At 65.3% G+C, this 27,307-nt stretch overlaps 2 protein-coding genes across 2 annotated transcripts; one reads left to right on the forward strand and one right to left on the reverse strand.

Moving 5' to 3' along the window:
• Positions 1–7,893: 7,893 nt before the first annotated feature.
• TAP1 (transporter 1, ATP binding cassette subfamily B member) lies at positions 7,894–16,807 on the reverse strand. The gene is made up of 10 exons (XM_086480972.1): positions 16,711–16,807; positions 15,478–15,580; positions 15,022–15,358; positions 13,908–14,105; positions 12,399–12,527; positions 11,000–11,185; positions 10,421–10,594; positions 9,044–9,203; positions 8,824–8,960; positions 7,894–8,280 (listed from the first exon to the last, which is right to left on the reverse strand). The coding sequence occupies exons 1-10, from the start codon at positions 16,805–16,807 to the stop codon at positions 7,894–7,896; spliced, it is 1,908 nt and encodes a 635-aa protein (XP_086337098.1).
• Positions 16,808–17,519: 712 nt separating this feature from the next.
• LOC147412824 (antigen peptide transporter 2-like) lies at positions 17,520–21,733 on the forward strand. Its single transcript, XM_086480973.1, has 12 exons — positions 17,520–17,536; positions 18,001–18,668; positions 18,758–18,866; positions 18,956–19,086; positions 19,166–19,371; positions 19,967–20,164; positions 20,245–20,373; positions 20,463–20,651; positions 20,748–20,921; positions 20,998–21,157; positions 21,233–21,369; positions 21,446–21,733. The coding sequence occupies exons 2-12, from the start codon at positions 18,194–18,196 to the stop codon at positions 21,731–21,733; spliced, it is 2,196 nt and encodes a 731-aa protein (XP_086337099.1). The 5' UTR covers positions 17,520–17,536; positions 18,001–18,193.
• Positions 21,734–27,307: the final 5,574 nt, after the last annotated feature.

A 27,307-nucleotide genomic window follows, 5' to 3' on the forward strand; every position in this document is an offset into this window, starting at 1 on the left:
AGGATGTGGCCCCTCCACCCCCTGCACGAGATCGCACACGAGATACGGAGACATGAAACCGGAGGGTTGCGGAAAGCCCCGTCGCCTCTGACCGCTCCGGAATCGGCGTCTCCTGCAGACAGGCTGTGCCAGCCTCAGCTGTGCAGCCCAGAGGGGCCTCAGATGCCACCAGCAACATCGCACCGGACACTGGACTCCTTTCAGCAGGGCTCCGTGTGCCCCTGAGCTCAGCCGTGGGCGTCAAACCCTGACCCTGCCACAGCTGAGAAGTTTCCAGTGGTTTCCCCTCACTGGCCAACCAAACCAGTCAGGTCTCCGCCACCCACCAGCTCTAAGAGACCCTGATACAAACCCACATCCCCACGCCTCACGCCGAGATGTGCGTCAGCCCACGCCGATCGCAAAAGCAGATTTGCCTCCCACGCAAGCGCCCCGGGCCAGCACCCAGCAGCAGGGACACCCTCCCTGCTCGTTGGACGCTCCCTCTCGGGATGGGCCCTTGCTTGTCCCCGTGCCACCAAGCGGAGCTACTCACGCCAGCATCTCATCGCCACCACGGCCGCTTCGAGGAGGACGTTCCCGGTCCAGCCAGACCAGGGAGCGGTTCGGTGCCACCGGGGACAGCCCGATGCTGCAAGGGGAAGAGTTGTGAGGGGGAAAAACACTCCGGTGAACCAGACCCGCAGTGCAAATTCGGGCTGGTTTCTCCCCAAAAGACCTCTGTGGTGATTGGGTTGGTTTTGCCCACGTGTCCAAGCCTCCAAGAATCGGGAATTTCCTGGATGTTACCCAGAGGGTTAAGTCAAGGTTAGAGGAGGGCCGAGGTGGGAGATGTGCCCCACCAAGGCATCCTTTCCCTGCACCAGGACAGAACTAACTGCTGAACCCGGATGGACCGAGCTCTCCCAGGAGACTTCATCTGACCAGGGTTTGACAGCCCCATCCTCCCCAGCTCCGTCCTGCTCCAGGCAGCATGGAGGCAGTCACCGCTGCAGGGCTGGAGGCTGGGGAAGCCCATCCCTCCTTGGCTCATTTCACAGCATGGAGGCAGCAAGAGGCTTCTGGCCAAAGCCAGAGCTCACCTTGACCAGCAATGGTGGATTGGGGACTAAGGTTCGTCATCAGCCTAGGAATGAGGCAGCAAAGGAGGAACACCTGACTCCACCTTAACATCAGCAGAAGGTGGATTTTGCCCAGCCCTTTGGGAGCAAAAGGGATGTGTTTGGTGGAAATCATGAATTCTTGCAAGGAAGAGGGTGCAGCGTGTCGGCTGAAGAGGTCCTCACCAGGCAGAGCTCCCTTCCAGAGGAGGAAGGAGCAGGAATTGAACCTTTTGTTGGCTTTTCCCTGAGCTAGAACCCAAAGCTAGAGTCAGCAGGAACAGAGCGTGAAGCCCCACAGCCAGGCAGCGGAGGAAGGAAACAAGACAGGGATGTGAAACACCGCTAAAAGTGCAGGAAAGACAGACCAGGAGCATCAGGACGTGGATCCAGCCATCTAAAGACACCAGCTGCCCTTCAGCATCCCGGGTCTCGTAAGAGCAGCTGAATTTGGGCAGGTTTGGAGCCTTTGCTGGCTGGACGTGGGGGGGATTTCTTTTCTTCCATCGCGCCACGACACGAACGGCCCCTTCAGGTGGGTTTTACGAACCAACCCCGAAAATGCCCTCGGTGCAGTGGCCGAGTCCTGCCTCGCGAGCTCCCGAGGTTTAGCCGTCAGAGCTCAGCCCCTCCACGCAAGGACCACCCCCCCACACCCACCCCGTGATGCACTTGCTGCCGGGCTGAGGCAGAGAACGCAGCTCCCTTCGGCGTGTCCCAGGACCGACAGCCGGGTCAGCGTAGACAACCTCCCCAGCCGTGCCTCTCGCTCGCACGGTGGCGACCTGGCGGGTGGCGAGGCCGGATTTTCTGGGGTTTCGTCACTCCTCCAGCTCAGCTTTGCAAGCTCCGCTCCAAGCCAGAGGGCTGCAAGGAGCGTGGTCCTCTGAACGCTCGTCAAGCCGAGCAAAAGGGCGCGTTCGATGCGCTGGCCGGGCGGAAGATGGAACTTGACGTAGCTGCTGCTGAATTAAGGCCGGAAAAGGAGTCCACATCGAGGGAAGAAGCACCCAATAGCATCGAGAAGCCTTTTCTATTCAAAGCCAGGCCTTGGCTTTTCTGAAGTACCGACTGAAATCTCCCAAACAAGAACGAAAAAGCCCCACCAAACCCGAAAGACGTGGTTCTGCAAATAGGCAGCTCGAGACTTCGCTCCCCTCTCTCGCAATCGCCTATTTTGCACCAAAAATAAGGTGTCGTTGCAAGAACGATCTCCCAGAATGTTCCTAGTAGCATTGTAAGAATTGTCATTTTTATGAAATAAAATAAAACCACAAATCCCTTCCACCCTTATCTCCTCCGTTCAGCTGCTTCAGCACCTTAGTCACTGCTTCTCCCCACCCAAACCTATTCCAGCCTCGCCGCCTTCTCCCCGTGACCCGTTTCTCTGTCATCCCACCGGTTTTTCAGCCCGGATTTGAAGCACGCCGCCCTTCCGCTGCTCTGCGGAGCAAGCAGGTGCCAAAAAGCCTGGGAGACTTTGGAAACGAGGGGTTAGGAATGAGCCCTTCGAGGGGAAGGGATGGAAAAGGTTCCAAACAGCTCAAGCAATCCCTTTGGTTTTCCTTCATTCCTTGTTTTCAAGTCGCTTGCAAGAGACAGTCAGCTTCTCCCTTCGGAAACCGGGATGCAACAAGAGGGTAGGAAAGGTAGGAAAGAAAACACAACCCCAAAGGTACAGAAAACACAGCTATAAAGTTGTGAGATGATGTTCCTGCTGGTTTGCTCCTATTTTTCTGCACACAGGCTGAGAAACCCCACGCAAGGATCTTCCAGCCCCGGTGAGGCAAGAGGTAGACTGACAGAAGAGGAGTCAGATGCTTCCAGACCTATCCAAGCATCCAAAAATTAGGTCTTTGTCCCCATTTAGGAGAAAGTGTTTGCCCTGGAGAGCAAAACCATTCCAGAGGTGCAACGTGAGCGCACGGAGAGGCTTGATGGCAGCGCGTGCCGTGCCCGGAACGGTGGGACCTGAGCAGGGACTGTCCCGTCACGCTCTGCTCAGCGCACGCCCCACCTCGGCACCCCCACGTGCTGCCTGCCCGCAGCAGGCAGGGAAAACCCCGGGGACGTTTGTCAGGACATTTCCTTCGGGAGAATCGAACGCAGGAGGGGCTGCGGCTTCTCCACAAGCGACAAACCCTGTGGTTTAGGGTCTCAGCGAGGTTTTTCTGCCTCCGGTCTGGCCACAGGGAGGCAAAGCAACAAAAAGAGCTCCTGAAAGAGAGCAGCTCAGCCTGCAGACTTGAAACCTGCGGCCTCGTTAGGCTAATTTTTTAATTGCGCACCCAGGAACAGCAAACCCAGCGCACTGCTGAGCAGGAGTCCTGCCCTTGACAGCAACGGCGGGAGGGAGGGATTGAGCAGTGCCGCGAGCTGGATGCTCAGCCATGCTGGTTGCTCTGAATGGACCAGTTTAACCCACTGCCTCCAGTGCAGGCTGAAGCACAGGCAAGAGGAACCCTGTGATGCGTGGAGGCAGACAAAAAAGAAAAGCGAGGCCGGCGGGGGAAACGCGAGCTGAACCGCGGCGCGGGCATTGCCAGCGCAGGCAGCTGGGCGCCAGCCCCCACCGTGCTCCAAGCAGCTCAGTCCGCACCCCGTTGCAACGACACCCCCGCCCGACACCCCGATCTCCTTTCTTCCCCCGTCACATCACAGACAAACACGGCCCGAAGCCATTTTCCCCGCCGTCAAACAGCTTCGAGGCCCTGTTGGGTGAACGTTGCCCCGTCCGTTGTGAGAAAGGGAGAGGTTGTGGTTAACAGCGTGAAAGCAGAAAGGCGGCGAGGAGAAGGGGAGCCGGTGGCGGCTGCCACATCCACCGAGGTAATTCTAGAGCCGCTGCAGCCAGGGAGCCCGAGGGCCCTGGCCCCAGGGGCAAAAGGCACCCCAAAGAGTGTGTGTGTGTGGGGGGGGGTGTCCGTGCTCCTGCGTCGCCCACTCTTCACTCCCCGCAGCCTGCGCCCACTCTAACGCGGGGGGCGGTCGCTCTTCTAGCTGGGTCGTCATCCTTAACGGAGGCAACGGCGGAGTGGAAGCGCAGCGGTGCGAGCGTTGAGGTGAGTAAAGGGCGGGGGGGGGGGGGGGGGGAGGAAAAGGGAAATAGGAAGAAAATAGCAAGAAAACAGGGAGGAGGGAGAGCAGAGCCTGTGCCCGTGGCAGAAGCCTCCAAAACCAGGGTTTCCCCGGCTCCGGAAGAGCAAGGCAAGTAACAACGAGGCGGGACTGACGTTTGGTCCCCGCCGGTAGCGGTGAAGGAGCGGCCGTTTGCGGTCCCTCTCTTCCCTGGTCCCCTCGCTGTGCTGGGCACGGTGCCACCGTCACCCCCCCCCAAACGTGGCCCGACCCGTACGTGACACGTACGCCAACATACACACAGGGCAGACGTGTTTTAGTCCGCGTTCGGGCAGAGATGGGTGCCGGGTGATAATTCCACAGAGCCAGCGCACCACAACACAGGAGTTACAAATATTTATCTTGTGATGTGATCGGCAAACCCCCGCCTACATTTATGCTTATCGATTAGCAATTACCGTACCCTCTGCTGTTGGTTATTCCTGGTTAAAGGAGCCTCTCTGTCCATGTAAATTAGCGCACGTGCTCCTTATGCGTGTGAGGGGACAAGTCTGTTTGGCCCTGACTTGAATTGGCGGTCATGATCTCCCCCTTCCACATTCGCTTTTCCCTTTGTTTCTGGGGAGATTTGCTGACGTCGTGCCTGTTGGGCACTCCTTCGTCTTGCGGCACCTTTTGGGGCAGGATGTTCCTTTTCCGTCAATCTTTCAGTCCTTATTCGTGAGCGTAGTCCCCGGGAAGGCAGGCCTTGCTGGTGTGAGGTAAATAACTTGGTTTAGGGAGCCGGACACAAACCGCCCGGTCCGTCAGGCAGAAGACAACGGGCCGGGTGTCTTCCGTCCCCTGCTGTGTGTCACCATGAGGAGTTAGTCGGGAGTGGGGCGCGATGGGGTGGTGCTTGGTGGTGATGGGATTATCAGAGTGTCTTTACAAAAATATAGCGCCGTTTGCCCCGGCTGGTACAAGCCACCACGGACCCAAACAGTGAGTAGACAAGGAGGAGAGTGTTTACAGAAGCCCATGGCCCTGTTTGTCCAGAGGAGCTGTGTTTAGTAAGTAACAAGGCTAAGACAAGGGGATCTTGGCAGAGATACGACACTCTTCACCAAGGCCTCGTCAAACAAAAGGTGCCATGTATCTCAGCAGTTGGAGAGTCTCAACAGGAACCAAGGATGAGACTACAGAGCTCTGTTAGAGAACTTGGGAGAGACCAGCAGGAGAACAACCCAGACTAGAGCTCTGTTAGAGAACTTGGGAGAGAGAACCGGGAGAACAACCCAGACTACAGAGCTCTGTTAGAGAAGAGAACTTGGGAGAGAGAACCGGGAGGACAACCCAGACTACAGAGCTCTGTTAGAGAAGAGAACTTGGGAGAGACCATCGGGAGGACAACCCAGACTACAGAGCTCTGTTAGAGAAGAGAACTTGGGAGAGAGAACCGGGAGGACAACCCAAACTACAGAGCTCTGTTAGAGAAGAGAACTTGGGAGAGACCATCGGGAGAAAAACCCAGACCACAGAGCTCTGTTAGAGAACTTGGGAGAGACCATCGGGAGGACAACCCAGACTACAAAGCTCTGTTAGAGAAGAGAACTTGGGAGAGACCATCGGGAGGACAACCCAGACTACAGAGCTCTGTTAGATAACAGAACCTAAAAGAAAAATCATTAAAAAATTTCCCTCGAAAAAGTCAAGGGAAGTCTGAACTTTTCCACTTTAGGAAACAGTGCGCGGGCTTGACAGGCTTATTCACTTCTCCGCCCAGGAGATGTATGATGATATCGTGATGAAACCTACGGTGCGTGATGCAACGGGAGGCGCACGTTAACGGGGTAAAAAATGTAGTGTATGTGGTAGGCGGGTTGGGACGTCTGCGCCTTCCTAGTGCCTCAGCCCACGGGGAACGGGAGAGGGTCCTCTGCGGCCGGGAAATCGGGATGAAAAGGGGGCTGCGACCCCCGCAGCTCTGAGAGACCCCACGGGGTGTGCCCGGTGGACTCTCCCTTTATTCGAATAAAGTTGATTTTGACAGGACTCCTCGGTCTCCTTCGCGAAGGCGGAGCGCCGGTGCCAGGGTTTTCCGCACGGTGGGATGACGCCGCGGCGCGGTGCTTCCGCGTTACCGCGGTGGTGTGGCACCGCCTCAAGCACCAGGACCTGGCAGACCACGAGGCGGGGTTTAGAAAAGGGCGTCGAGGGCTTCAAGGGTGCGAACCCCCCGCTCCCGCGCGGAGCTCAGCGCCGATCGCGATCCGGAGGGCGGCGGGAGCGGCCGGAGCCCCCTGAGGTGGCGGCGATCGACGGGGGCGGCCGTGGGGCTGGGCCGTCGGTTCTGCTCGGGCTCGGCCGGTCGGGGGCCGGTGGTGGCGAGGGGTGCCCGGCAGCTCGTCCTGCCCGCGTCCCGCTTCTCTGGGCGGGCGGTGGCCCTTCGTCCCCACCGGTGCCGGTGAAGAGGAGCGGCCATGTGCGGTCTGTCTCTGCCGTGGGCCCTCGCTGGGCTGGGAGGGTGCCCTGAGGAGTCCGTGGGTGCCGTGAGACCTGGCGGACACCGGCCTGGCGGGAGCTGCTGTGCCCGGGCCCCCCCAGCCCCCCCTGGGGGCAGAACGATCTGCTCCCCTCGGGCGGGCTCCTCCTGGGCCACCCCTCCCCTTGTATCCCCCGTGGCGCAGCAGAGTTTTGGGGGGACCCTGGATGACCCATTCCCATGGCTGTGCCCCTGCCTTGTGCCGGGGGTCCTGGGGAGGAGCAGGGACACCCCCACCCGTGCCGTGGGGCAGGCTGTTAACCCCCGGGCTGTCTGCTCCCTGGCAGCAAAGTGGGGGTCGCCGTGGGGGGAGCCTGGGGCTGCCTCCTCCCCTGCCCCACGGAGCCGTGTCCCCTGGTCCCTGCGGAGGGGAATCCCCCGACCTTCTCCCCTTCCCTCTCCGGCAGGAAAACACGAAGGGAATCCACCGCCGCCTGTGGCTCCGGTGCTGGCGTGTCCCGATGACTGGGTCAGGTACCACAATGATGCTACCACCTCTCGGAGGAGGAGGGGAGGTGGGAGCGGAGCCGGGAGCGGCGCTCCGCGCGTGGGGCCTCACTGTCCGTGCTCCAGAGGGAATGGGAAATGGCGAGCGAGGGGCTGCCGTGGCTGGGGGGGGGGGGGTGCCGGGTGGCAAAGGGGGGTCCGCAGCCCCCCTGGGGTTGGTGCTGGGGAGGAGGAGAGGGGCTCGCAGGGCCAGAGATGCAGCTCTGCCCTGGGGCTGGGAGGGAGCGGGGGAGGCACATGGGGTGCGGTGCGGAGCCCAGGGCACCTCTCCCCATCCGTGGTGCTGGGCTGGACCCCCCAAGAGCGGAGCAGGACGGACCCCACTGGGCTCGGGACGGAGGGACGGACCGGACCTGACCACGGCGGCCGTCGCGCAGGCCCGTCATCGACGTGAGCGCGGAGCCAGAACCCCCTTGGGCACGAAGGGCGGAGGCTGCGCCATCACGAGGGGGAGGCCGGCAGGTTAATTACATTCCTGTACCCCCTTACCACCCCCCTCCCAGCTCCGGGGTCCCCCGACGCATCCCGGGTACAAACAGAAGGATTTATTTCGAACGCGGTGTCTTGCGGCCAGCCCTCTCGGTCCCCAGCCCCGCTGGCACCGGCTGGCACCCGTGTCACCGTCACGCAGGAGGGACACGGCAGCGTGCCCAGCCTGGCGCCCGTGCTCCCTTCTCGCAGCTCTCACGGTCCCTTGTCACAGCTTTCGGTGTCCCCACCCCGGCTCCTGCTGCCCCCATGCCTTCTCTTAGTGTCCCCATCCCTGTCCCCGGTGTCCCCATCCTGCTTTGTGGTGTCCCCATCCCTTGGTGTCCCCATCCCCGCCTCCTGCTCTCCCTCACCCTCCTTCCCCGTGTCCCCATCCCCCGCTGTCCCCCCTTGTCCCTCGCCCTGCAGCAGGTGCCGGTAGCGGCTGCCGGGGCGCAGGAGCTCCCCGGGGGACTCCAGCTCGTGCAACTGTCCCCCCTCCAGCACAGCCACCCGCTGCGCCCGCATGGCCAGGGCCACCTGCCCCGTCACCAGCAGCACCGTGCGCCTGGCCCCGCCGGCTCCAAAGATCTCCTGCTCCACCTGCAGCGGGTGGCATCGTCAGTGGGGACCCCCGGGCGCGGGGACAGGGGGAACGCGGGGGCTGAGGACCGAGGGGACGTGGGGACCAGGCATCCAGGGGACACGGACAGCAGATACACAGGGGACACTGGGACTTGGGGGACACGGGGAACAAAGACCCAGGGGACAGTGGGACTAGGGAGCGAAGGGACACCAGGAGAGGGGGCGCTGTGGAACCCCCCCAGGACCAGGGGTTTGCTGGGGCAAGGGACCCAGGGGACCCAGGGACCAGAGACCCAGAGGATGCAGGGACTGAGGACCAAGGGGACCCAGGGGACAACGGAACAGGGGAACCAGGGGGATCTCCAGGGATCTGGGGACTGCTGGGAAAGGAGCCCAGGGAATGCAGGGACTGGAAGAGGGGACCAAGAGGGACCCGCCCAGGACCAGGATTTTGGTGACCCAGGGGATGACAGAAAGAGGGGGACACCCCCCCCCCCCCCCCCCAGGGACCAGGGTGCTGCTGGACACAGGGCCCAAGGGGACACGGGTGTCACCTCCCACCTGCTGCTGGCTCTCGGCGTCCAGGGCGCTGGTGGGCTCATCGAGGACGAGGACACGGGGGTTCCTCACCAGGGCCCGAGCGACGGCCACCCCTTGCCGCTGTCCCCCGGAGAGCTGCCCCCCCAGCTCGCCCACCTCTGCGCGAGATGGGGGGTCAGGGTGGGGGGGGACACGGGGACAAGGAGGGGGGGTGGTGGGGGTGGGGTGTGACACCTCCTACCTGTGTCGTAGCCCCGGGGCAGGCGGGTGATGAAGGCGTGGACACCCGCCCGGCGGGCTGCCCCCGTCACCTGCGCCCGGTTCCAGCTGCCCAGCCCGTAGGCGATGTTGGCGTGGAGCGAGCGGGAGAAGAGCACGGGCTCCTGGGGGACGGCGGCCACCTGCAGCGGAGGGGACAGCTGGGGACACAGCGGGGACATGGCAGGGCCGCGCTGGGAATGTGGCAGGGGACGTGGCAGGGACGTGTCGCCTGGGGAGGGACGTGGCAGGGGTGAGCAGGGGCTGTGGCAAGGACGTGGTGGGGACATGGCGGGGACATGGAGGGGACAGCGGAGGACGTGGCAGGGATGCAGCGGTGACAGGGATGCAGCGGTGACAGGGTGGGGACACGGCGGGGGTGGCTGGGGACACGGCTGGGGACATAGCGGGGGTGGCTGGGGACAGGGCAGGGATGGCTGGGGACACGGCTGGGGACAGGGTGGGGATGGCTGGGGACACGGCTCAGAATGCATTGGGGACATGTCGGGGACAGCTGGGGACACAGCAGGGACATGGCAGGGACGCGTTGGGAATGTGGCAGGGGACGTGGCAGGGACGTGTCGCCTGGGGAGGGACGTGGCAGGGATGAGCAGGGGCTGTGGCAAGGACGTGGTGAGGACGGGTGGGGACATGGCGGGGACATGGAGGGGACAGCGGAGGACGTGGCAGGGATGCAGCGGTGACAGGGATGCAGCGGTGACAGGGTGGGGACACGGCGGGGGTGGCTGGGGACACGGCTGGGGACATAGCGGGGGTGGCTGGGGACAGGGCAGGGATGGCTGGGGACACGGCTGGGGACAGGGTGGGGATGGCTGGGGACACGGCTCAGAATGCATTGGGGACATGTCGGGGACAGCTGGGGACACAGCAGGGACACGGCAGGGATGTGCTGGGGACAGGGTGGGGATGGCTGGCGGCGTGGCGGGGAATGTGGTGGGGCCACAGTGTGGCACGGCAGGGACATCTGAGGATGCAGCAGGGACATGCGGGCACGTGGGGTGGTGGCAGGGCCATGGTGGGGAGGGCTGGTGGCACAGGGGTGGCAGTGGGGCTCCGCTGGGGACACCTGGCAACACGGGGGTGGCGGTGAGGAGCCATTGGGGTCACCAGGTGACATGCAGGTGGCAGTGGGGACCCGTTGGGGACAACAGGTGACACAGGGGACGGCAGTGAGGACCCGTTGGGGTCACCAGGTGACACGGGGGATGGCAGTGAGGACCCGTTGGGGTCACCAGGTGACACAGGGGTGGCAGTGAGGACCCGTTGGGGATGGCTGGTGACACAGGGATGGCAGTGGGGACCCGTTGGGGACATCGTGGGACAGGGGCGGTGGTGGCACCTGGCAGCGCAGGGAGGGGTGCTCGTAGGCAGGGAGGGGTTCCCCATCCAGCAGCACCCGCCCGGCCCCCGGCAGGCGCAGGCGCAGGACCAGGGACACCAGGGTGCTCTTCCCCGCCCCCGGGGGGGCCACCACCGCCAGCACCTCCCCGGGGTGCAGGTCCAGTGACACGCCCTGGGGGGGACAGAAGTGACACCCCCGCGCCCCCTCCCTCAGTGTCCCCGACCCTCCTCATGCCCTTTCCACCATGTCCCTGTTTCCGCCCCCCCCCCACCCCCCCCAGCCGTGTCCCCACACCCTCCCCACCACCTCCGGGTCCTCATGCCACGTCCCCACACCCTCCCCACTACGTCTGTGTCCCCATGCCCTCCCCACCATGTCCCCATGTCCCTTTGCCATGTCCCCACACTCTCCCCACCATGGTCATGTCCCCACACCCTCCCCACTGCGTCCCCATGTCCACTTGCCATGTTCCCACCACATCCTTCTGTCCCTCCACCACATTCTTCCGTCCCTCCGCCACGTCCCCACGCCCTCCCCACCACGTCCCCGTGTCCCCCACTCTGTCCCTGTGCCCACCTTGAGGACGGGCTCTTGGTGATCGGGGTAGGAGAACCAGACGTCCTCAAGCTGGAGGTGGCCCCGCAGGACATCGGGCGCCAGTGTCCCCGCGGGTGCCCCCTGCTCTTCCTGGTCCAGGAACTCAAAGATCTTCTCTGAGGCGCCCACGGCCTTGGTCATGTTGGGGTAGCAGTGGAGCAGGACCTGGGGACACAGAAGGGACATGACGGGGAGGGCATGGGGACATGGGGAATGGGCATGGGGACACGGCTGGGAAGGTGTGGGGACATGGAGGACAAAGGGACACGGTGGGGGGACATGGGAGGGCGCAGGGACACGGTGAGACCAGCGTGCGGATGCAGCAGGGAGGATATGGGGACGCAGGGACATGGTGGGGAGGGCATGGGGACAGGAGTGGCCGTGGGGACACACTGGGACTGGTGTGGGGACACAGTGGGGAGGGTGCAGGGACACAGGGAATGGGCTTGGGGACACGGTGGGGAGGGTGTGGGGACACGGGGAATGGGCTTGGGGACACGGTGGGGAGGGTGTGGGGACACGGGGAATGGGCTGGGGGACATGGTGGGGAGGACACTGGGGACACGGGTGGCCATGGGGACACAGGGAATGAGCTCGGGGACATGCTGGGGAGGACACTGGGGACACGGGTGGCCGTGGGGACACACTGGGACTGGCATGGGGACACCGGGGAGGGTGCAGGGACACAGGGAATGGGCTTGGGGACACGGTGGGGAGGGTGTGGGGACACGGGGAATGGGCTCAGGGACATGGTGGGGAGGACACTGGGGACACGGGTGGCCATGGGGACACAGGGAATGAGCTCGGGGACACGGTGGGGAGGACACTGGGGACACGGGTGGCCGTGGGGACACAGGGAATGAGCTCAGGGACATGGTGGGGAGGACACTGGGGACACGGGTGGCCGTGGGGACACACTGGGACTGGTGTGGGGACACTGGGGAGGGTGCAGGGACACAGGGAATGGGCTTGGGGACATGGTGGGGAGGACACTGGGGACACGGGTGGCCGTGGGGACACAGGGAATGAGCTCGGGGACATGCTGGGGAGGACACTGGGGACACGGGTGGCCGTGGGGACACACTGGGACTGGCATGGGGACACTGGGGAGGGTGCAGGGACACAGGGAATGGGCTTGGGGACATGGTGGGGAGGACACTGGGGACACAGGGAATGGGCTCAGGGACATGGTGGGGAGGGTGCAGGGACACAGGGAATGGGCTTGGGGACATGCTGGGGAGGACACTGGGGACACGGGTGGCCGTGGGGACACACTGGGACTGGCATGGGGACACCGGGGAGGGTGCAGGGACACAGGGAATGGGCTTGGGGACACGGTGGGGAGGACGCTGGGGACACAGCGTCCCCTCGGGCTCACCTCCATGGCCTCGGTGAACTGTATCTGGTAGATGAGGAAGGTGACAAGGTCCCCGGTGGTGACGGTCCCCGCGGCCACCATCTGCGCCCCGTACAAGAGGAGCCCCAACTTCAGGGCCAGCGCTGAGAGCTGGGGACACGTCAGGGAGGTCACTGCTGGGGACGGGGTGTGGGTGTGGGCCCGTCACCCTCCTCACCACAGCCACCTCTCCGCAGGGCCACCGAGGTGCCAGCCTTGCTCTGTCACCTCCCATGTGCCACCACATCCCCCCCCCTATGTTGCAGAGATGTCCCCCGGCCCCGTGCCACCCCCTCCCCGTGTCCCCCAACCTCCGCACCAGCGCGTCCCCCGGCCCCCTGCCACCCCCTCCCCGTGTCCCCCAACCTCCGCACCACCGCGTCCCCCGGCCCCGTGCCACCCCCTCCCCGTGTCCCCCAACCTCCGCACCACCGCGTCCCCCGGCCCCGTGCCACCCCCTCCCCGTGTCCCCCAACCTCCGCACCAGCGTGTCCCCCGGCCCCGTGCCACCCCCTCCCCGTGTCCCCCAACCTCCGCACCACCGCGTCCCCCGGCCCCGTGCCACCCCCTCCCCGTGTCCCCCAACCTCCGCACCATCGCGTCCCCCAGCCCCGTGCCACCCCCTCCCCGTGTCCCCCAACCTCTGCACCACCGCGTCCCCCTCCCCGTGTCCCCCAACCTCCGCACCATCGCGTCCCCCGGCCCCCTGCCACCCCCTCCCCGTGTCCCCCAACCTCCGCACCACCACGTCCCCCGGCCCCGTGCCACCCCCTCCCCGTGTCCCCCAACCTCCGCACCACCTCGTCCCCCGGCCCCCTGCCACCCCCTTCCTGTGTCCCCCAACCTCCGCACCAGCACGTCCCCCGGCCCCCTGCCACCCCCTTCCCATGTCCCCCAACCTCCGCACCACCTCGTCCCACAGCCCCGTGCCACCCCCTCCCCGTGTCCCCCAACCTCCGCACCACCGCGTCCCCCTCCCCGTGTCCCCCAACCTCCGCACCATCGCGTCCCCCGGCCCCGTGCCACCCCCTCCCCGTGTCCCCCAACCTCCGCACCACCGCGTCCCCCGGCCCCGTGCCACCCCTCCCCACGTCCCCCAACCTCCGCACCACCGCGTCCCCCGGCCCCGTGCCACCCCTCCCCACGTCCCCCAACCTCCGCACCACCGCGTCCCCCGGCCCCGTGCCACCCCCTCCCCGTGTCCCCCAACCTCCGCACCACCGCGTCCCCCGGCCCCGTGCCACCCCTTCCCCGTGTCCCCCAACCTCCGCACCACTGCGTCCCCCTCCCCGTGTCCCCCAACCTCCCAACCACCGCGTCCCCCGGCCCCGTGCCACCCCCTCCCCGTGTCCCCCAACCTCCCAACCACCGTGTCCCCCGGCCCCGTGCCACCCCTTCCCCGCGTCCCCCAACCTCCGCACCCTCGCGTCCCAGTGCCCCCCCCCCCCCAGCCCCCAGCCCCCCCTGCCACCGCGTCCCCTGTCCCCATACCCCGCTGGCCCAGAGGCTGGTGGCGTAGACGGCCGCCTCCCTCCTCTCCAGCCCGTAGACGTGGCGCAGGTGCTGGCGGTACCGCGCGGCCACGCCGGCCTCGTGGGCGAAACTGCGGACGGTGGCCATGGCCTGGAAGGTCTCCACCGCCACCTTGGTGGCACCCGCCAGCGCCTCCTGCACCCGCCGTGCCAGCCCCTGGGGACAGCAGCGTCACCTCAGGGCCAGCAGGCAACAAGGGAGGGGCGGGGGGGGCAGGGGGAGAATGGAGGGGATGGTGGGGACAGGGAGGGGACAGTTGGCAGGGAGGGGACAGTGGGCGCGGGGAGGGGACAGTGGGTGCAGGGAGGGGACAGTGGGTGCAGGGAGGGGGCAGTGGGCGCAGGGAGGGGACAGTGGGCGCAGGGAGGGGACAAGGGGTGCAGGGAGGGGGCAGTGGGCGCAGGGAGGGGGCAGTGGGCACAGGGAGGGGACAGTGGGCGCAGGGAGGGGACAAGGGGTGCAGGGAGGGGACAGTGGGCGCATGGAGGGGACAGTGGGTGCAGGGAGGGGGCAGTGGGCGCGGGGAGGGGACAGTGGGCGCAGGGAGGGGACAAGGGGTGCAGGGAGGGGACAGTGGGCGCATGGAGGGGACAGTGGGTGCAGGGAGGGGGCAGTGGGCGCAGGGAGGGGACAGTGGGCGCAGGGAGGGGGCAGTGGGCGCAGGGAGGGGACAGTGGGCGCAGGGAGGGGACAGTGGGCGCAGGGAGGGGGCAGTGGGCACATGGAGCGGACAGTGGGCGCAGGGAGGGGACAAGGGGTGCAGGGAGGGGACAGTGGGCGCATGGAGGGGACAGTGGGTGCAGGGAGGGGACAAGGGGCGCAGGGAGGGGACAGTGGGTGCAGGGAGGGGACAGTGGGCACATGGAGGGGACAGTGGGCGCAGGGAGGGGACAGTGGGCAGATCGAGGGGACAGCAAGCCTGGTGAGGGGATGGCAGAGAGGGGGAGGGGACGGTGGACACAGTAAGGTGACATCGGGCACGCGGAGGGGACAGCGGGCACGGGGAGGGGACAAGGGACCCATATTCCATCCACCTTTGTGCCCCCCCCCCCCCCCCCCCCCCCGCCAGTACCTGCCGCATCTTGCCGATGCCCCAGGGCGGCAGGAGGAGGAGGAGCAGTGGCAGCAGGGTGACAAAGGCCAGGTGGGGTGACAACCACGCCATGCTGACCAGGAGAAAACCGCCCCGCGCCAGGTACCACAGCAAGAGGCTGAGCGCCTCGGCCACCGCCGTGTGGGTGGCCTCCACGTCCCCCGTCACCCGGGCCATCACTGCCCCGGTCCCTGTCGCCTGCAGGGAGGTGACATCCCGTCGCAGGACGGCAGCAAAGACGCGGCGTTGGAGACGTCCCAGCGCCCGCCTCAGCGTCCCCGCGTAGGTGACATCGCAGGCGAATTCGGTGACGGCGCTGCAGGGGTGGCACCGGGGTGGCTTAGAGTGGGGGGGGGACACACACACACACACGCGTGTCACCTCCCCCCCCCCCCCCCCGCTCCCTACGTGACATCCCCGGTGTCCCCATCCTACCTGCCGAGCCCCAGTAGCGCCATGGGCCAGACGGCCGCCACCTCGTCCTTGCTGGCCACCCAGTCGGTGACGCGGCCCGTGAAGTAAGGGACAGCCACCTCCCCTGCGGGGGCGGGGGGACACACACACGACACACCACGTCAGGGTGACAGGGCCCCCTCGGTGGCCGTGTCACAGCCCCCCCCCCCCGGCTGGGTGGGGACCCCACGTTGTGACCTCGAGGGGCTGGCACTGCGTGTTACCCACCCCCCCCCCCCCCCAAGCCATCCCACTAGGTGCTGCCCCCCCCCAAAACTGGGTGCTGCCCCCCTCAAAGCTCAGGGTATCCCCCCCACTGGGTGCTTCCCCCCCCCCCCCCAACTGGGTGCTGCAACCCCCCCCCCCCAAGTTGAGTGCTCCTCCCCCCAAAGCTCAGAGCATCCCCCAACTGGGTGCTGCCCCCCCCCCCCCAAATTGGGTGCTGCCACCTCCCCTATAGCTCAGAGCATCCCCCCCAGCTGGGTGCTGCCCACCCCCCGCTCCAAACTGGATGCTGCCCCCACCCCAGCTCAGGGTATCCCCCCCACTGGGTGCTGGCCCCCCCCCCAAGCTGGGTGCTGCCCCCTCGCCCCAAATTGGGTGCTGCCACCTCCCCTATAGCTCAGAGCATCCCCTCCCCAGCTGGGTGCTGGCCCCCCCCTCCCCAAACTGGATGCTGCCCCCACCTCAGCTCAGGGTATCCCCCCCACTGGGTGCTGCCCCCCCCCCCCCCCTCGTTCAGGCCATGCCCCCACTGGGTGCTGCCCCCCCCCCAAGCTGGGTGCTGCCCCCCCCCCCCCCGTTCAGGCCATGCCCCCACCGGGTGCTGCCCCCCCCCCCCCCCAAATTGGGTGCTGCCCCCTCCCCCCCCTTCAGGCCATGCCCCCACCGGGTGCTGCCCCCCCCCCCCCCCCAAATTGGGTGCTGCCCCCTCCCCCCCCTTCAGGCCATGCCCCCACCGGGTGCTGCCCCCCCCCCCCCCCAAATTGGGTGCTGCCCCCTCCCCCCCCTTCAGGCCATGCCCCCACCGGGTGCTGCCCCCCCCCCCCCCCCAAATTGGGTGCTGCCCCCTCCCCTATAGCTCAGAGCATCCCCCCCCACTGGGTGCTGCGTCCCCCTCCCCGTTCAGGGTATCCCCCCACCGGGTACTGCCCCCCCCCCGACTGGGTGCTGCACACACCCCCCCCCCTCCCCGGGCCCCCCCCGCCCCGGTACCGAGGACCGAGGCCACCATCAGCGCCGCCATCACCGCGCAGCGCCAGCGCTCGGGGCTCAGCAGGGCCAGGAGGCGCCGGGCGGGGGCCGCCCCCATCGTCTGTCCCGGTCCGCTCCCGGTGTGCTCCGGTTCTGACACGGTCCGCTCCCGGTGTTCTTGGGGCCGCTCCCGGTGTCACCCGGTCCGGTCCCGGTCCGGTCCCGGTGTGATCGAACCGGTCCCGGTGTCACCCGGTCCGGTCCCGGTGTGCTCCGGTGTGATCGAACCGGTCCCGGTGTCACCCGGTCCGGTCCCGGTTCGGTCCCGGTCCGGTCCCGGTGTGCTCCGGTGTGATCGCACCCGTCCCGGTGTGACCCGGTCCGGTCCCGGTCCAGTCCCGGTGTGACCCGGTGTGATCTAACCGGTCCCGGTGTCACCCGGTCCGGTCCCGCTGAGCATCCGGTGGCGGTGCCGGTGTCCCCGCCCCGTCCCGCTCCCGCTGCTGCTCCCGGGACCCTTTCCCAAGGTCCCGGTCCCGGTCCCGCCCCTTCCCGGCAGCCGCCGCCGTTTCTCGGAAAGCGAAACCACCGCAGGGGCGGGACCGGCGGCGGCGGCGCGTGGCCCAGCCCCGGGCACCGGGGACCGCACGGCGGGGCGGGGCGGGGCGGGGCGGGGGCGGGCAAGAGCCTGGCGGACGGCGCTGATTGGCGGAGACGGCAGCGTCATCAGTTGCCGGGCAGAGCGAGCTGGAGCAGTTTGGCGAGGCGCGTGCCGCGGGGAGGGGGAGGGGCGGGGCGGGGCCTCGAAAGTGAAACCAACGGGCAGCGGGCGGGAGAGTGCTGGGAGGTACTGGTGGGACTGGGGCTAATGGGAGAGGCGGGGGTTCTGTACTGGGAGCACTGGTGTGTGCTCTAGGGTACTGGGCAGGGTCTCGGGGAGATGAGGGGGCTGGGCTGGGAGCACTGGTGTTGACTGGCGAGCTCCCCAGGGTGCCGGGCGGGGTCCAGGGGAGCTGAGGGGGTGGGACTGGGAGCAATGGTGTTGACTGGTGAGTGTCCCGGGGTGCCGGGCAGGGTCCTTGGGATCCAGGCTAGGACTAGTGGGCTGGACTGGGAGCACTGGTGTTGACCGCTGGGCACCCCAGGGTGCCGGGCAGGGTCTGGGGATAAAGGCTGGGACTAGGGGTTGGTACTTGGGAGCACTGGTGTTGACTGGTGAGGGTCCCGGGGTGCTGGGCAGGGTCCAGGGGATCCAGGCTGGGACTAGGGGGCTGCACTGGGAGCACTGGTGCTGACTAATGGGTTCCCCAGGGTGCCGAGCGCTGCCCAAGGAAGCTGCACTGGGAGCACTGGTGCTGACTGGTGAGTTCCCCAGGGTGCTGAGCGCTGCCCAAGGAAGCGGCACTGGGAGCACTGGTGCTGACTGGTGAGTTCCCCAGGGTGCTGAGCGCTGCCCAAGGAAGCGGCACTGGGAGCACTGGTGCTGACTGGTGAGCACCCCGCCATGGCGCTGCTCCCTGCCGTCCGCCTGGCCTGCCTCCTGCTCCTGGTTGACCTGGTGCTGCTGGCGGCGCTGGCCCAGCTGGCCCCGGCACTGGCCCGCTTGGGCCCAGCAGCCGCCTGGCTGGAAGCCGGAGTGCGGCTGCTGGCGTTCGCCGCGGCCGGGCGGCTGCTGGCACCGGGGGGTCCCCGGGGAGCCGCCGTCGTGCTCGGCCTCACCCCCGCCGTCTTCCTCACCCTCCGGAGCCTCCTGGTGCCGCACGGTGCCGCGCCGGTGCTGCTGGCCACGGCCGCGCCGGCTTGGGTGGCCACGACCCACGGCGCGGCCGCTGCGGCGCTGCTGGCTTGGGCCGTGTCGGCGTCCGGCGAGGCCGGGGGCACCGAGTCACCGGCGGCCGTGCGGCGGCTGCTGGTGCTGGCGTGGGCCGAGTGGCCCGTCCTCGGCGGCGCCTTCCTCTTCCTGGTGCTGGCCGTGCTGGGTGAGTGACGGCGGACGGGGGGTGGAGGGGGGCGCCCGGCGTTGCCACCGGCCCCCCACGCTGAACTCCCGGCGCTGGTGCCCGCCCAGGTGAGGCCGCGGGGCCGTACTGCACCGGCAAAGCCCTGGACGCCATCCGCAGCGGGGACGGACTCACCTTCTTCACCGTCGGTCTGGTCCTCGCAGCTGATTTGGGCAGGTGGGGGTCCCTGCGTCCCCCCTTGTCTGTCCGTCTGTCCCCCGCGGCCGGGCTGACGGGGGTCTCTGTGTCCCACCGCCACCCCCCAGCTCGCTGTTTGCCGGCTGCCGCGGGGGTCTCTTCCTCTGGGCAGATGTTCGGCTCATCCTGAGCACCCGCTGCCGGCTCTTCTCCCGCCTGGTGCGCCAGGATCTGGCCTTCTTCCAGAGGACACCAGCAGGTAGGGGGGTCCCCGTGACCCCCACCCCTTCCACCCCAGGACCCCCAACCCCACCACTGACCCGTCGCCATCTCCACAGCCGAGCTGTCCGCCCGGCTGGCCAACGACGTGCCCTTGCTGTGCCAGGCCGTGCCGTCCAACGCCAACTTGGCGTTGAGGAGCTTGGTGATGATGTTGGGCTTGGGTGGCTTCATGGTGGGGCTCTCACCCCGGCTGATGCTGCTGGCGCTGCTGGAGGTGCCCCTCATCTTCATCGGGTACAAGGTCTACAGCGCCCGGTCCCAGGTGAGAGTGGGGACAGAATGGTGGGGACAGGGTGGGGTGGGACGGTGGGGACGGGATGGTGGGATAGGGCTGGTGGAGACAGGACGGGAGAGTGGGGTGGGGACAGGATGGGAGGGTGGGGATGGAATAACGGGAGTGGTGGGGACAAGAGGGTGGGATGAGGATGGGGAGGCGGGATGGGATGGTGGGGTTGGGGATGGCAGGATGGCGGGGACTGGATGGGACAGGGAGGACAGGATGAGATGGGGGGACAGGATGGTGGTGGGCTGGGGATGGGAGGGACTGGAAGGGGGACAGGGAGGACAGGCTGGCAGGGTAGGGGTGGGATAGTGGGATGGAGACAGAGGGTGGGACAGTGGGGACAGGATGGGGGCAGTGGGGACTGGTGGGACGGTGGGGATGGGATGGTGGGATGGTGACGTGCTGGTGGGGGTGGCGGGGAAGCGGTCAGTGGGGACAGGATGGGGTTGGCAGGGATGGGGACAGTGCGGGGGACAGAGGTTTGGGCCCGGTGGGCAGGGCGTGGGCAGGGCCAGTCCGGTGGGGATGTCCCAACGCCACCCCACGGATGCCGAGTCCCACCGTCCCCACCCAGGCGCTGCAGCGAGCCATGCTGGACGCCACGGCCACCACGGCGACGGTGGTGCAGGAGGCCGTCTCCTCCATCGAGACGGTGCGGACCTTCGCCGGGGAGGAGGAGGAGGAGCGCCGCCACAGCCAGGCAGTGGCCAAGATGCTGGGGCTGAAGGACCGGATAGACATGGAGCGGGTGTTCTTCATCTTCCTCAAGCGGGTGAGGGGGGTGCAGAAGGGACCCCAGTGTCCAGGCACCCCTGTTTCCCGCCCCCCCAAAACTGACCCTCGTCCCTGCAGGCTCTGCAGGTGGCCATGCAGGTGCTGATGCTCTACAATGGGCATCAGCAGCTCAGCGAGGGGACCGTCACCGCTGGTGGCCTCGTCACCTTCCTGCTCTACCAGGCTAAAGTCGCCCATCAAGTGGAGGTGAGACCACGCGACGCTTGTCACCCCCCCTCCCCCCCACCGTGTCCGTCTGTCCCCGTCCCCAGTGCCGGCGCCTCTGCCCCGTGCAGACGCTGGCGTACAGCTACAGCGACTTGCTGAGCAAAGCGGCAGCCACGCGCAAGATCTTGGAGTACCTGGACCGGGAACCCACCGGGGACACCGGGGGCACCCGGGCGCCCGCCACGCTGCGGGGCCACGTCGCCTTCCAGCACGTCTCCTTCGCCTACCCCGCGCGCCCCAAGCACCTCGTCCTCCAGGTAGAGCCGAGGCTCTCAGGGGTCCCCAAGGAGGGGACGGGGGTGTCCCTGAGCACCCACCACCACCACCGCCGCGTTGTGTCCGTCCCCCGCCAGGACGTCTCCTTCGAGCTGCGCCCCGGCGAGGTGACGGCGTTGGCGGGACTCAACGGCAGTGGGAAGAGCACCTGCGCGGGGCTGCTGGAGCGGTTGTACGAGCCCGGCGCCGGGGAGGTGCTGCTGGATGGGGTGCCGCTGCGGGAGTACGAGCACCGGTACCTGCACCGCCAGGTGAGGGCGGCAGCGGGCAGGGGGGCAGCGCGAGTGCGCCGAGTGGTGCTCGCTCTCAGCCCCCACCTGGGCGCAGGTGGCGTTGGTGGGGCAGGAGCCCGTGCTGTTCTCCGGCACCATCCGGGACAACATCACCTTCGGGCTGGAGGGCTGCGGGGAGGAGGAGGTGAGGGCGGCCGCCGCCGCCGCCGGCGCCCTGGGCTTCATCTCGGCCCTGGACAGGGGTTTTGACACCGGTGAGTGCCGGGGGGCTGGTGGGGGGTCCCCCAAGCGCCTGGGTATTGCTCAACACCCAGGCTTTCATCCCACAGATGTGGGGGAGAAAGGGGGGCAGCTCTCCGTGGGGGAGAAGCAGCGCCTCGCCATCGCCCGGGCCCTGGTGCGGCGACCCACCGTCCTCATCCTCGACGAAGCCACCGGCGCCTTGGACGGGGAGGGCGAGGCTGCGGTGAGTGGCGGGAGGTGCCGGGCCGGGGGTTCCCGTCCCCACGGCGGGCGCTGATGGGTGCCGGCACCTCCCGCAGCTGCAGCCGTGGGTGCGGAGCTGGGGGGCCCGGACGGTGCTGCTCATCACCCACTGCCCGCGGACGCTGGAGGCGGCCGACCGTGTCGTGGTGCTGGAACGCGGCGCTGTGGTGGAGACGGGGACGCCGGCCGAGCTGCGGGACCGCCACGGGCCCTACAGCCGCCTGCTGCAACGCTCCCCCAGCGCGGGGCGGCCAGAGACCCCGGGGATGGGCTGCGGGGGGCAGCCGCCGGCTCCTGACCCAGTGGCTGGGCAGGAGGAGGGGGCTGCTCCCATCGGGACCTAGATTTGTCTGAAATAAAGCAGAATTTTGTCGGAGAGGAGCCGGCTGGGGCATGGGGGGAACGGCCTGACTTGGCTGCGGGGGCTCGGGCACAGAACCTCAGCCACGCCGGTTTTAGCCGCCTGGTCTACTTGCTGCTCGCGTTGATGTTCTCCAGGGACACGGCTCTTGGACGTGCCCAGGGAAGCTGCGGACGCCGCATCCCTGGGAGCGATCGAGGTCAGGTGGGACGGGCCTGGGAGCAGCCTGTTCTAAGGGAAGATGTCCCTTGTGAAGCTGTGGCATCTGGTTGTCTCTTTCCTCAGCCTGGACCCGAGTCCTGACCAGAGCATTCTTTAACCCACTCCTGTCATCACAAACCTTTTCGCCCTCAGAGGAGCCCACGTCTCCCTTGCCCAGGCTCTGCTGCAAGCACTAGTCACAGGTACAGCCCTCCTGTGGTCCAGCACGGTCATTCCATGGTGCTGGGCGTGAGGTTCGACCTCCCATGGCCATAGATCCACAGGAGCAGGCGCAGGAGGAGGAGAGGTGACCTCAGCTCACCTGCTGCCCCCGGGGAATTGCTTTACAGTGACTGCAGCAGCAGTCTTCCTCGATGGTCCTCTTTAGCCGCTAATTGTCCCCACGATTCTTGCCTGTGAGCTGCCAGGACGGAGGTGGGTGCCCCAAGCCACTTCCTCACGTCTTCTCCATGGTCTTCTCCATGGTCACCGTCGTGCTGAGAGTGAGGATGGGAAGTTTGCCTGTCAGAGTCCTCTCAGGGCCTTGACTGCTAAACCCGGATAAATTCAGCGTAGCACGGGCCGATCAAGCCTGTCGTTGTCTCAAGCCCTTTGAGCCCCACGCGGGGTGCTCCAAAGGACTGCCGTGATTTAACCCCATCAGCTCTATGCCAAAGATCCTTACGTTCGTTACCAAACTTTAGCTTAGACCCTGGCTCCTTGGCGTGGACCTGGCGAACTCGCCAGGGGTGTTTGGGTGGTTTCCCAGGGGTCGGCCCGACCGTAATTCGCTATTTCTTGTACAAACGCTCTCCAAGCGGTTACGTGGACCTGGTCCCGTGGAGGCTGGGCGGCAGCTGCAGCAGCGTTCAGAGCACGGGTAGTTGGTCTGCGGTCCTGAGCATGAGCCGCGTATGTTTTTAGGCCATCCGGGGGGCCACGGCTAAGGGGCGTTAATCTGGCTGGATCAATAGGGGATCTCCTGAACTCATCCCTCTCCTACAGCTGCCTCCTGCACAGCCACAGCCCCACCGGAGAACCCCGAGGTCTCAATCACAAGGGCATCGCCTCCGTCTCGTGGTCTCTGCCACCCCGTGCAGTCAGCGAGTAATTACGATTCGCCGCTGAGGTGGTTCCAAACACTTCAGGGCCCCGGTAGCCTCCTGCTTCTTCCTCACTTAGTAGGATCTGGTCACCCCCTGCAAGGGAGACTCAGCACCCCTCTTCTGTCTCGGGCTCCTCCTGGAATATTTGTCCCACCGGTTTGCCAATCCAGCAGCAGACCGCGGGACGGTGCGGACGGTGGTACGAACATCATCATCCCCGTCACTTGCCGTTCCAGTTGTGATCAGCGGCCGCCGTACAGGCTCTGGGGTAAGATCACAACCAGAGTCTTCCGCTGGGTCATCGCTGTTGTTATCGGCCCAGAGGTTTCCCTCCCACGGCTCGGGATCGGCACAGGGTGTTAATCCGCGCATTTGTTTACCTGAGACCACCTGGCTTAGCAAGAGACCTGCTGTCACCCGTAGTCGTTTCTCTCACCTCTGGGCTCAGGCCAGTAGCATGTTAAGTTCCCTGCTCTCCGGTTTTAGGTTTTGATTTCCCAATGTGAGAGTACCTACCTGTGTCCCCAGTTTCTCTCGGGTCTCTCTTTCAAAGTTCAAGGATGTTCTCAACACTTCGTTCTCTGGCTTCAAACCAGCGTATTCCACCCCTGCAGCTTTTTCGGGGGAAGGGTCTTTTTTGAATTCCTGTTGCGCACGAGGTAAGCAAGCCCCCAGTATCGCCCAAACAGTTCCTTTGCCTTTACCTTCTTTGGTGCTTTGCTCACTCCTACAGCTTTCTCGTCGCTCTACCACGTTGGCCTCATCTTTCCAAAATTTTTGGGCCCGTTCCATTCCCTCTTGGGACGGTGTACTCTTCTGGTTTTTGCAGCAATTTATCCACGACAATCCTGTCCGTGATGCCAAATTTTGCTGTCACGCTACGAGTGAGGGGGTGACGTTTGCCTGTCAGAGCCCTCTCAGGGACTGAGACAGTTCCACAAATACGGGTAATTTATTAAGGTGACAGGTACGACACGGACGGAACGGCTGTTGAGAAATGCACGTACTGCAACAGCGCCAATACATTCCAATAATGCCAATGGCCAAGTGTTCCCAGGCGTTCTTTGCTGCGGCGAAGGTGCGGTTCTTACCAAGAAGGCGTCCCTGCCGCGGGTGGAGGAAGAAGACCACAGCCCGTTGACCGCCTCTTCTAGATCTTCAGTCCCTTTCTCCCAATTTTTACCCCTTATTCTTCTGGGTTTAGCCTCTAATTCTTTGTTTCCCCTCCAATGGGTTATGTATAGCGTGATTTAGGCCGAGTAACATAGTCGTGTAGCGTGACCTCCATAATTCTGCGTTACCTGTGATACTAATTTTCTAGATAATTAAGCAAAAGTTTCACTCCAGGGCATCGTAGCCTTGCGTTTCATGCTCAAAGTGTTTTACTGCTCGGTTCCTCACACCTTAGCCAAAACAGAGACGTCTTGCCGCCGCAAGGCTCCCTCTTTCACCTGTTCTCTCCCCTCACGAGCTTTGTAGGGCAGGCCAGAATTCTTACCCTTGGGCTGGTTCTTGCCAGAGGAGCGAGTCGCTCAGCTGACGTCCCTGCCCTGCCCAGGCCATGACAATCGCGGTGCGTTACCACCGTCGAACCTTACCCGCCTGGCCTTTCTCCACGGTCACGCAGACAGAACCCACCAGGTGGCACACGGTGCGCGCCCATGGGCCCCGTTGCATCGAGCAGGCTCTTGGTAGCCGAGATGCTGGCCTGTAGGCGCCGGGAGGGAGATCCTCCGCCTTCTCGTCGAGCGGCCGGACCTGGGGGAACAGTCTGTCCGTAGCTTGAGACAAAGGCCCGTGGTGGGGAGGGGGAACAGCGGTTCTCCTTGAGTGGCTGAAGCCGGCAGAGCCGTCCATGGGCCCTTGGCACCACAAAATCTGCCCCATCCACCACGGCCGGGTTGCTGGCGCACATCGGTGTGCTCCGTGCAAACATCCGCCATACGGACCGTGTGCGCCAGATGCCATCCTGACCTTGGGGGGCCCCGTTGTTGTCCTGGTCACTGCAGACCACCATGAATGCCCTCAGGGACCGGATACCTTCCTCTCTGGTAGACCCCTTGCCTCCCTGGGTTATGGGATCTTCCTCCACACGACACTTTGCCTCCGCGCTCAGCAAGAGCCACCTCCAGAGGCGGCGGGTGGCTGCCCCTCTTCCAGTCCCCCGATCCCACAGGCCCTAGCGATGGATCCCCGCTGCTGGGCTTCCCTGCCAGCCTGTCGGCCCCACCATCCCCGCACCGGAGCAACCGGGGAGCAAATGACTTCGCCCGGCTGACGCACAAAACCATTCCCTGGGTCTCGCAGCCCAGTCAGGGAGAGGGACCAGGTCGTTTCTGCCTCTGCCCCCTCCCAGGGGAAGAGTCCACTGTGTGGACTTCCACTGTGTCCCCTTGACTGCAAGAGCAAGCGTTTTAGTTCCGAGCTGAGTCCCTGGTTTAGTCACAGTGCCTGTCTGCGTGACCCCAAACCAGACGTTCACCTCAGTGACTGTTTGGGTGACCTCAGGGCAGGAGACCTTCTTATCAGCACCCACCAACCTGACCTCTCAGCTCACCACCTCCACCCCAGGGACACCTCAGCCCTTCCCACACCCGGAGCGGGCATTCCCACCAGCTGTGTCCCAAGTTCCCACAACACCACTCCCTTCCAGCATTCCTTCCCCTTCCCCTTTCCTTCTTTCCCACTCCTAGTCCACACCCCGATGCCAGTCCCCCCCAGTCTCTCACTCAGAAATTCCTCACTAAAGCTGCCGCTGGTGAATTTGGCTCCTGTTCTTCTGCTTTTTTCTTTCTTCAACCTGCTCATCACATACAAACACAGCCACACTCCAAATCTTTTGCAAATTCTCTCCCTGCCACACAGGCACATGCTCTTTCAAGTGTTTCCATCAACTGGGGGCCACACGATCCACAAAGACGCGACTCACAAGCTTGTCATTAAAATTCTGCCGTGTCATTCCTCTGTATTTTAGCGGAGCTTCTCGGAGCCACCTCCAAAAGATCACTGGGATGCTCGTGAGGTCTCTGCCTGCATTTTGTACTTTACTCCCAGTTACCCCCAGTTCCCCACGTGCTCTAATGGCTTCTACTCAATTTCGGAGCCCTGTCTCACAAGCCGCTCAAGCCTCTGCATTATTATAGTCTCACATGGGATCCTTGGCTAGCCAGGAGTTTCAGTCTCCTCCTGCCCCTCCAGCTAATCCAGCATCCTTAGTAATTCTTTCTGCACTTGCACCAGGTCGGGACAATCCCCTCAGCCACACCTGGGTGTCTCCCCAACTGGGTCCGTGCCTAGAGCTTCGGTTAGAAAACTTTCCCTCAGCATCCTCCCTCAGTCTCGGCATTTTCCTGCCCCGCAGAGCCAAGTCACTCCCGTTCCAAGGCTGTTCGTAAATACACCCAACGCAGCTCGGGGGGGCTTCGCCCGCCACCCCCTGTTGCACGGCAGTGGGATCGGGTGAGACATCAGCAACCACAGGAAGGAGCCCGGCAGCGCAGAACGGGAAGGCGAAGGAAGAGCGCGAGGCGGGACGGATGCGGCTGGGGCATTGGCTGTGCCTTCGTCCGGGGCAGCAGCCCCCACTACCTCTGCCGATGCCTCTTCCACCCCGCGCCCCCGCCTTGGGTGTTTTCTCTCCGACGCCCAATCATCCCACACATCCCAGTAAGCCATCGGTGCTGGGAACCTACCCCCAGGCGATGTCACAGAGAGGGCAGTCTGCGCTGGCCCAAGCTCCCTTGCGGTGGCCACCGTCCTGCTGGGTTTCCATCCTCAGTTCTACACGGCCGCTCTTCTCGGCGCCAAGTACCTGGGCGCTTTTGTGATGGACTCGCTGTTCCAAAAACCCTTCTCCGATTCTGTAGTGCCTCGGCCAAGGGCATCCCCTTGCCTGCGCCGGGTGTTTCCCACCGCGTCATTATCCACGGGCGCTTTACGCTGATCAGGCCAAGCGCCGCCAGGAGCTGCAGCAAGACAACGTCTCTGTTTCCACAAAGCCTGCTCAGGGAATGTTCACGCTCGCCCTTCGGCGCCTCCTGCTCCCGAGGTCCCAGGTGATCTCACCCAACGCTGGCACTTGGGTGGTCGGAGACGAGAGGGTCCGGAGGTGGTGGCCTGGGGTCCCATCCAGGTCGCCCAACTCTTAAGGCGATTTGCACTGTCCAGGGCGCCGGTATTACCCCCGCAGCTCGAACCCTGCGTTTCCCGTAACAGAGTCTCAAGCACCGAATCTTAGTTAAAAAGGTAAT

This window comes from Leptosomus discolor, unplaced genomic scaffold (assembly GCF_034619465.1).
Source record: "Leptosomus discolor isolate bLepDis1 unplaced genomic scaffold, bLepDis1.hap2 HAP2_SCAFFOLD_133, whole genome shotgun sequence".
NCBI lineage: Eukaryota > Metazoa > Chordata > Aves > Leptosomiformes > Leptosomidae > Leptosomus > Leptosomus discolor.

Coding starts and splice junctions, on each gene's coding strand:
- LOC147412824 (XM_086480973.1), top strand. CDS start 18,194: ATGGCGCTGCTCCCTGCCGTCCGCCTGGCCTGCCTCCTGCTCCTGGTT. Junction 18,669..18,757: donor CCTGGTGCTGGCCGTGCTGG/GTGAGTGACGGC, acceptor GTGCCCGCCCAG/GTGAGGCCGCGGGGCCGTAC. Junction 18,867..18,955: donor CTCGCAGCTGATTTGGGCAG/GTGGGGGTCCCT, acceptor GCCACCCCCCAG/CTCGCTGTTTGCCGGCTGCC.
- TAP1 (XM_086480972.1), bottom strand. CDS start 16,807: ATGGGGGCGGCCCCCGCCCGGCGCCTCCTGGCCCTGCTGAGCCCCGAG. Junction 11,186..12,398: donor AGTTCACCGAGGCCATGGAG/GTGAGCCCGAGG, acceptor CTGTGTCCCCAG/GTCCTGCTCCACTGCTACCC. Junction 9,204..10,420: donor ACCCCTCCCTGCGCTGCCAG/GTGCCACCACCG, acceptor CCTCCGCTGCAG/GTGGCCGCCGTCCCCCAGGA.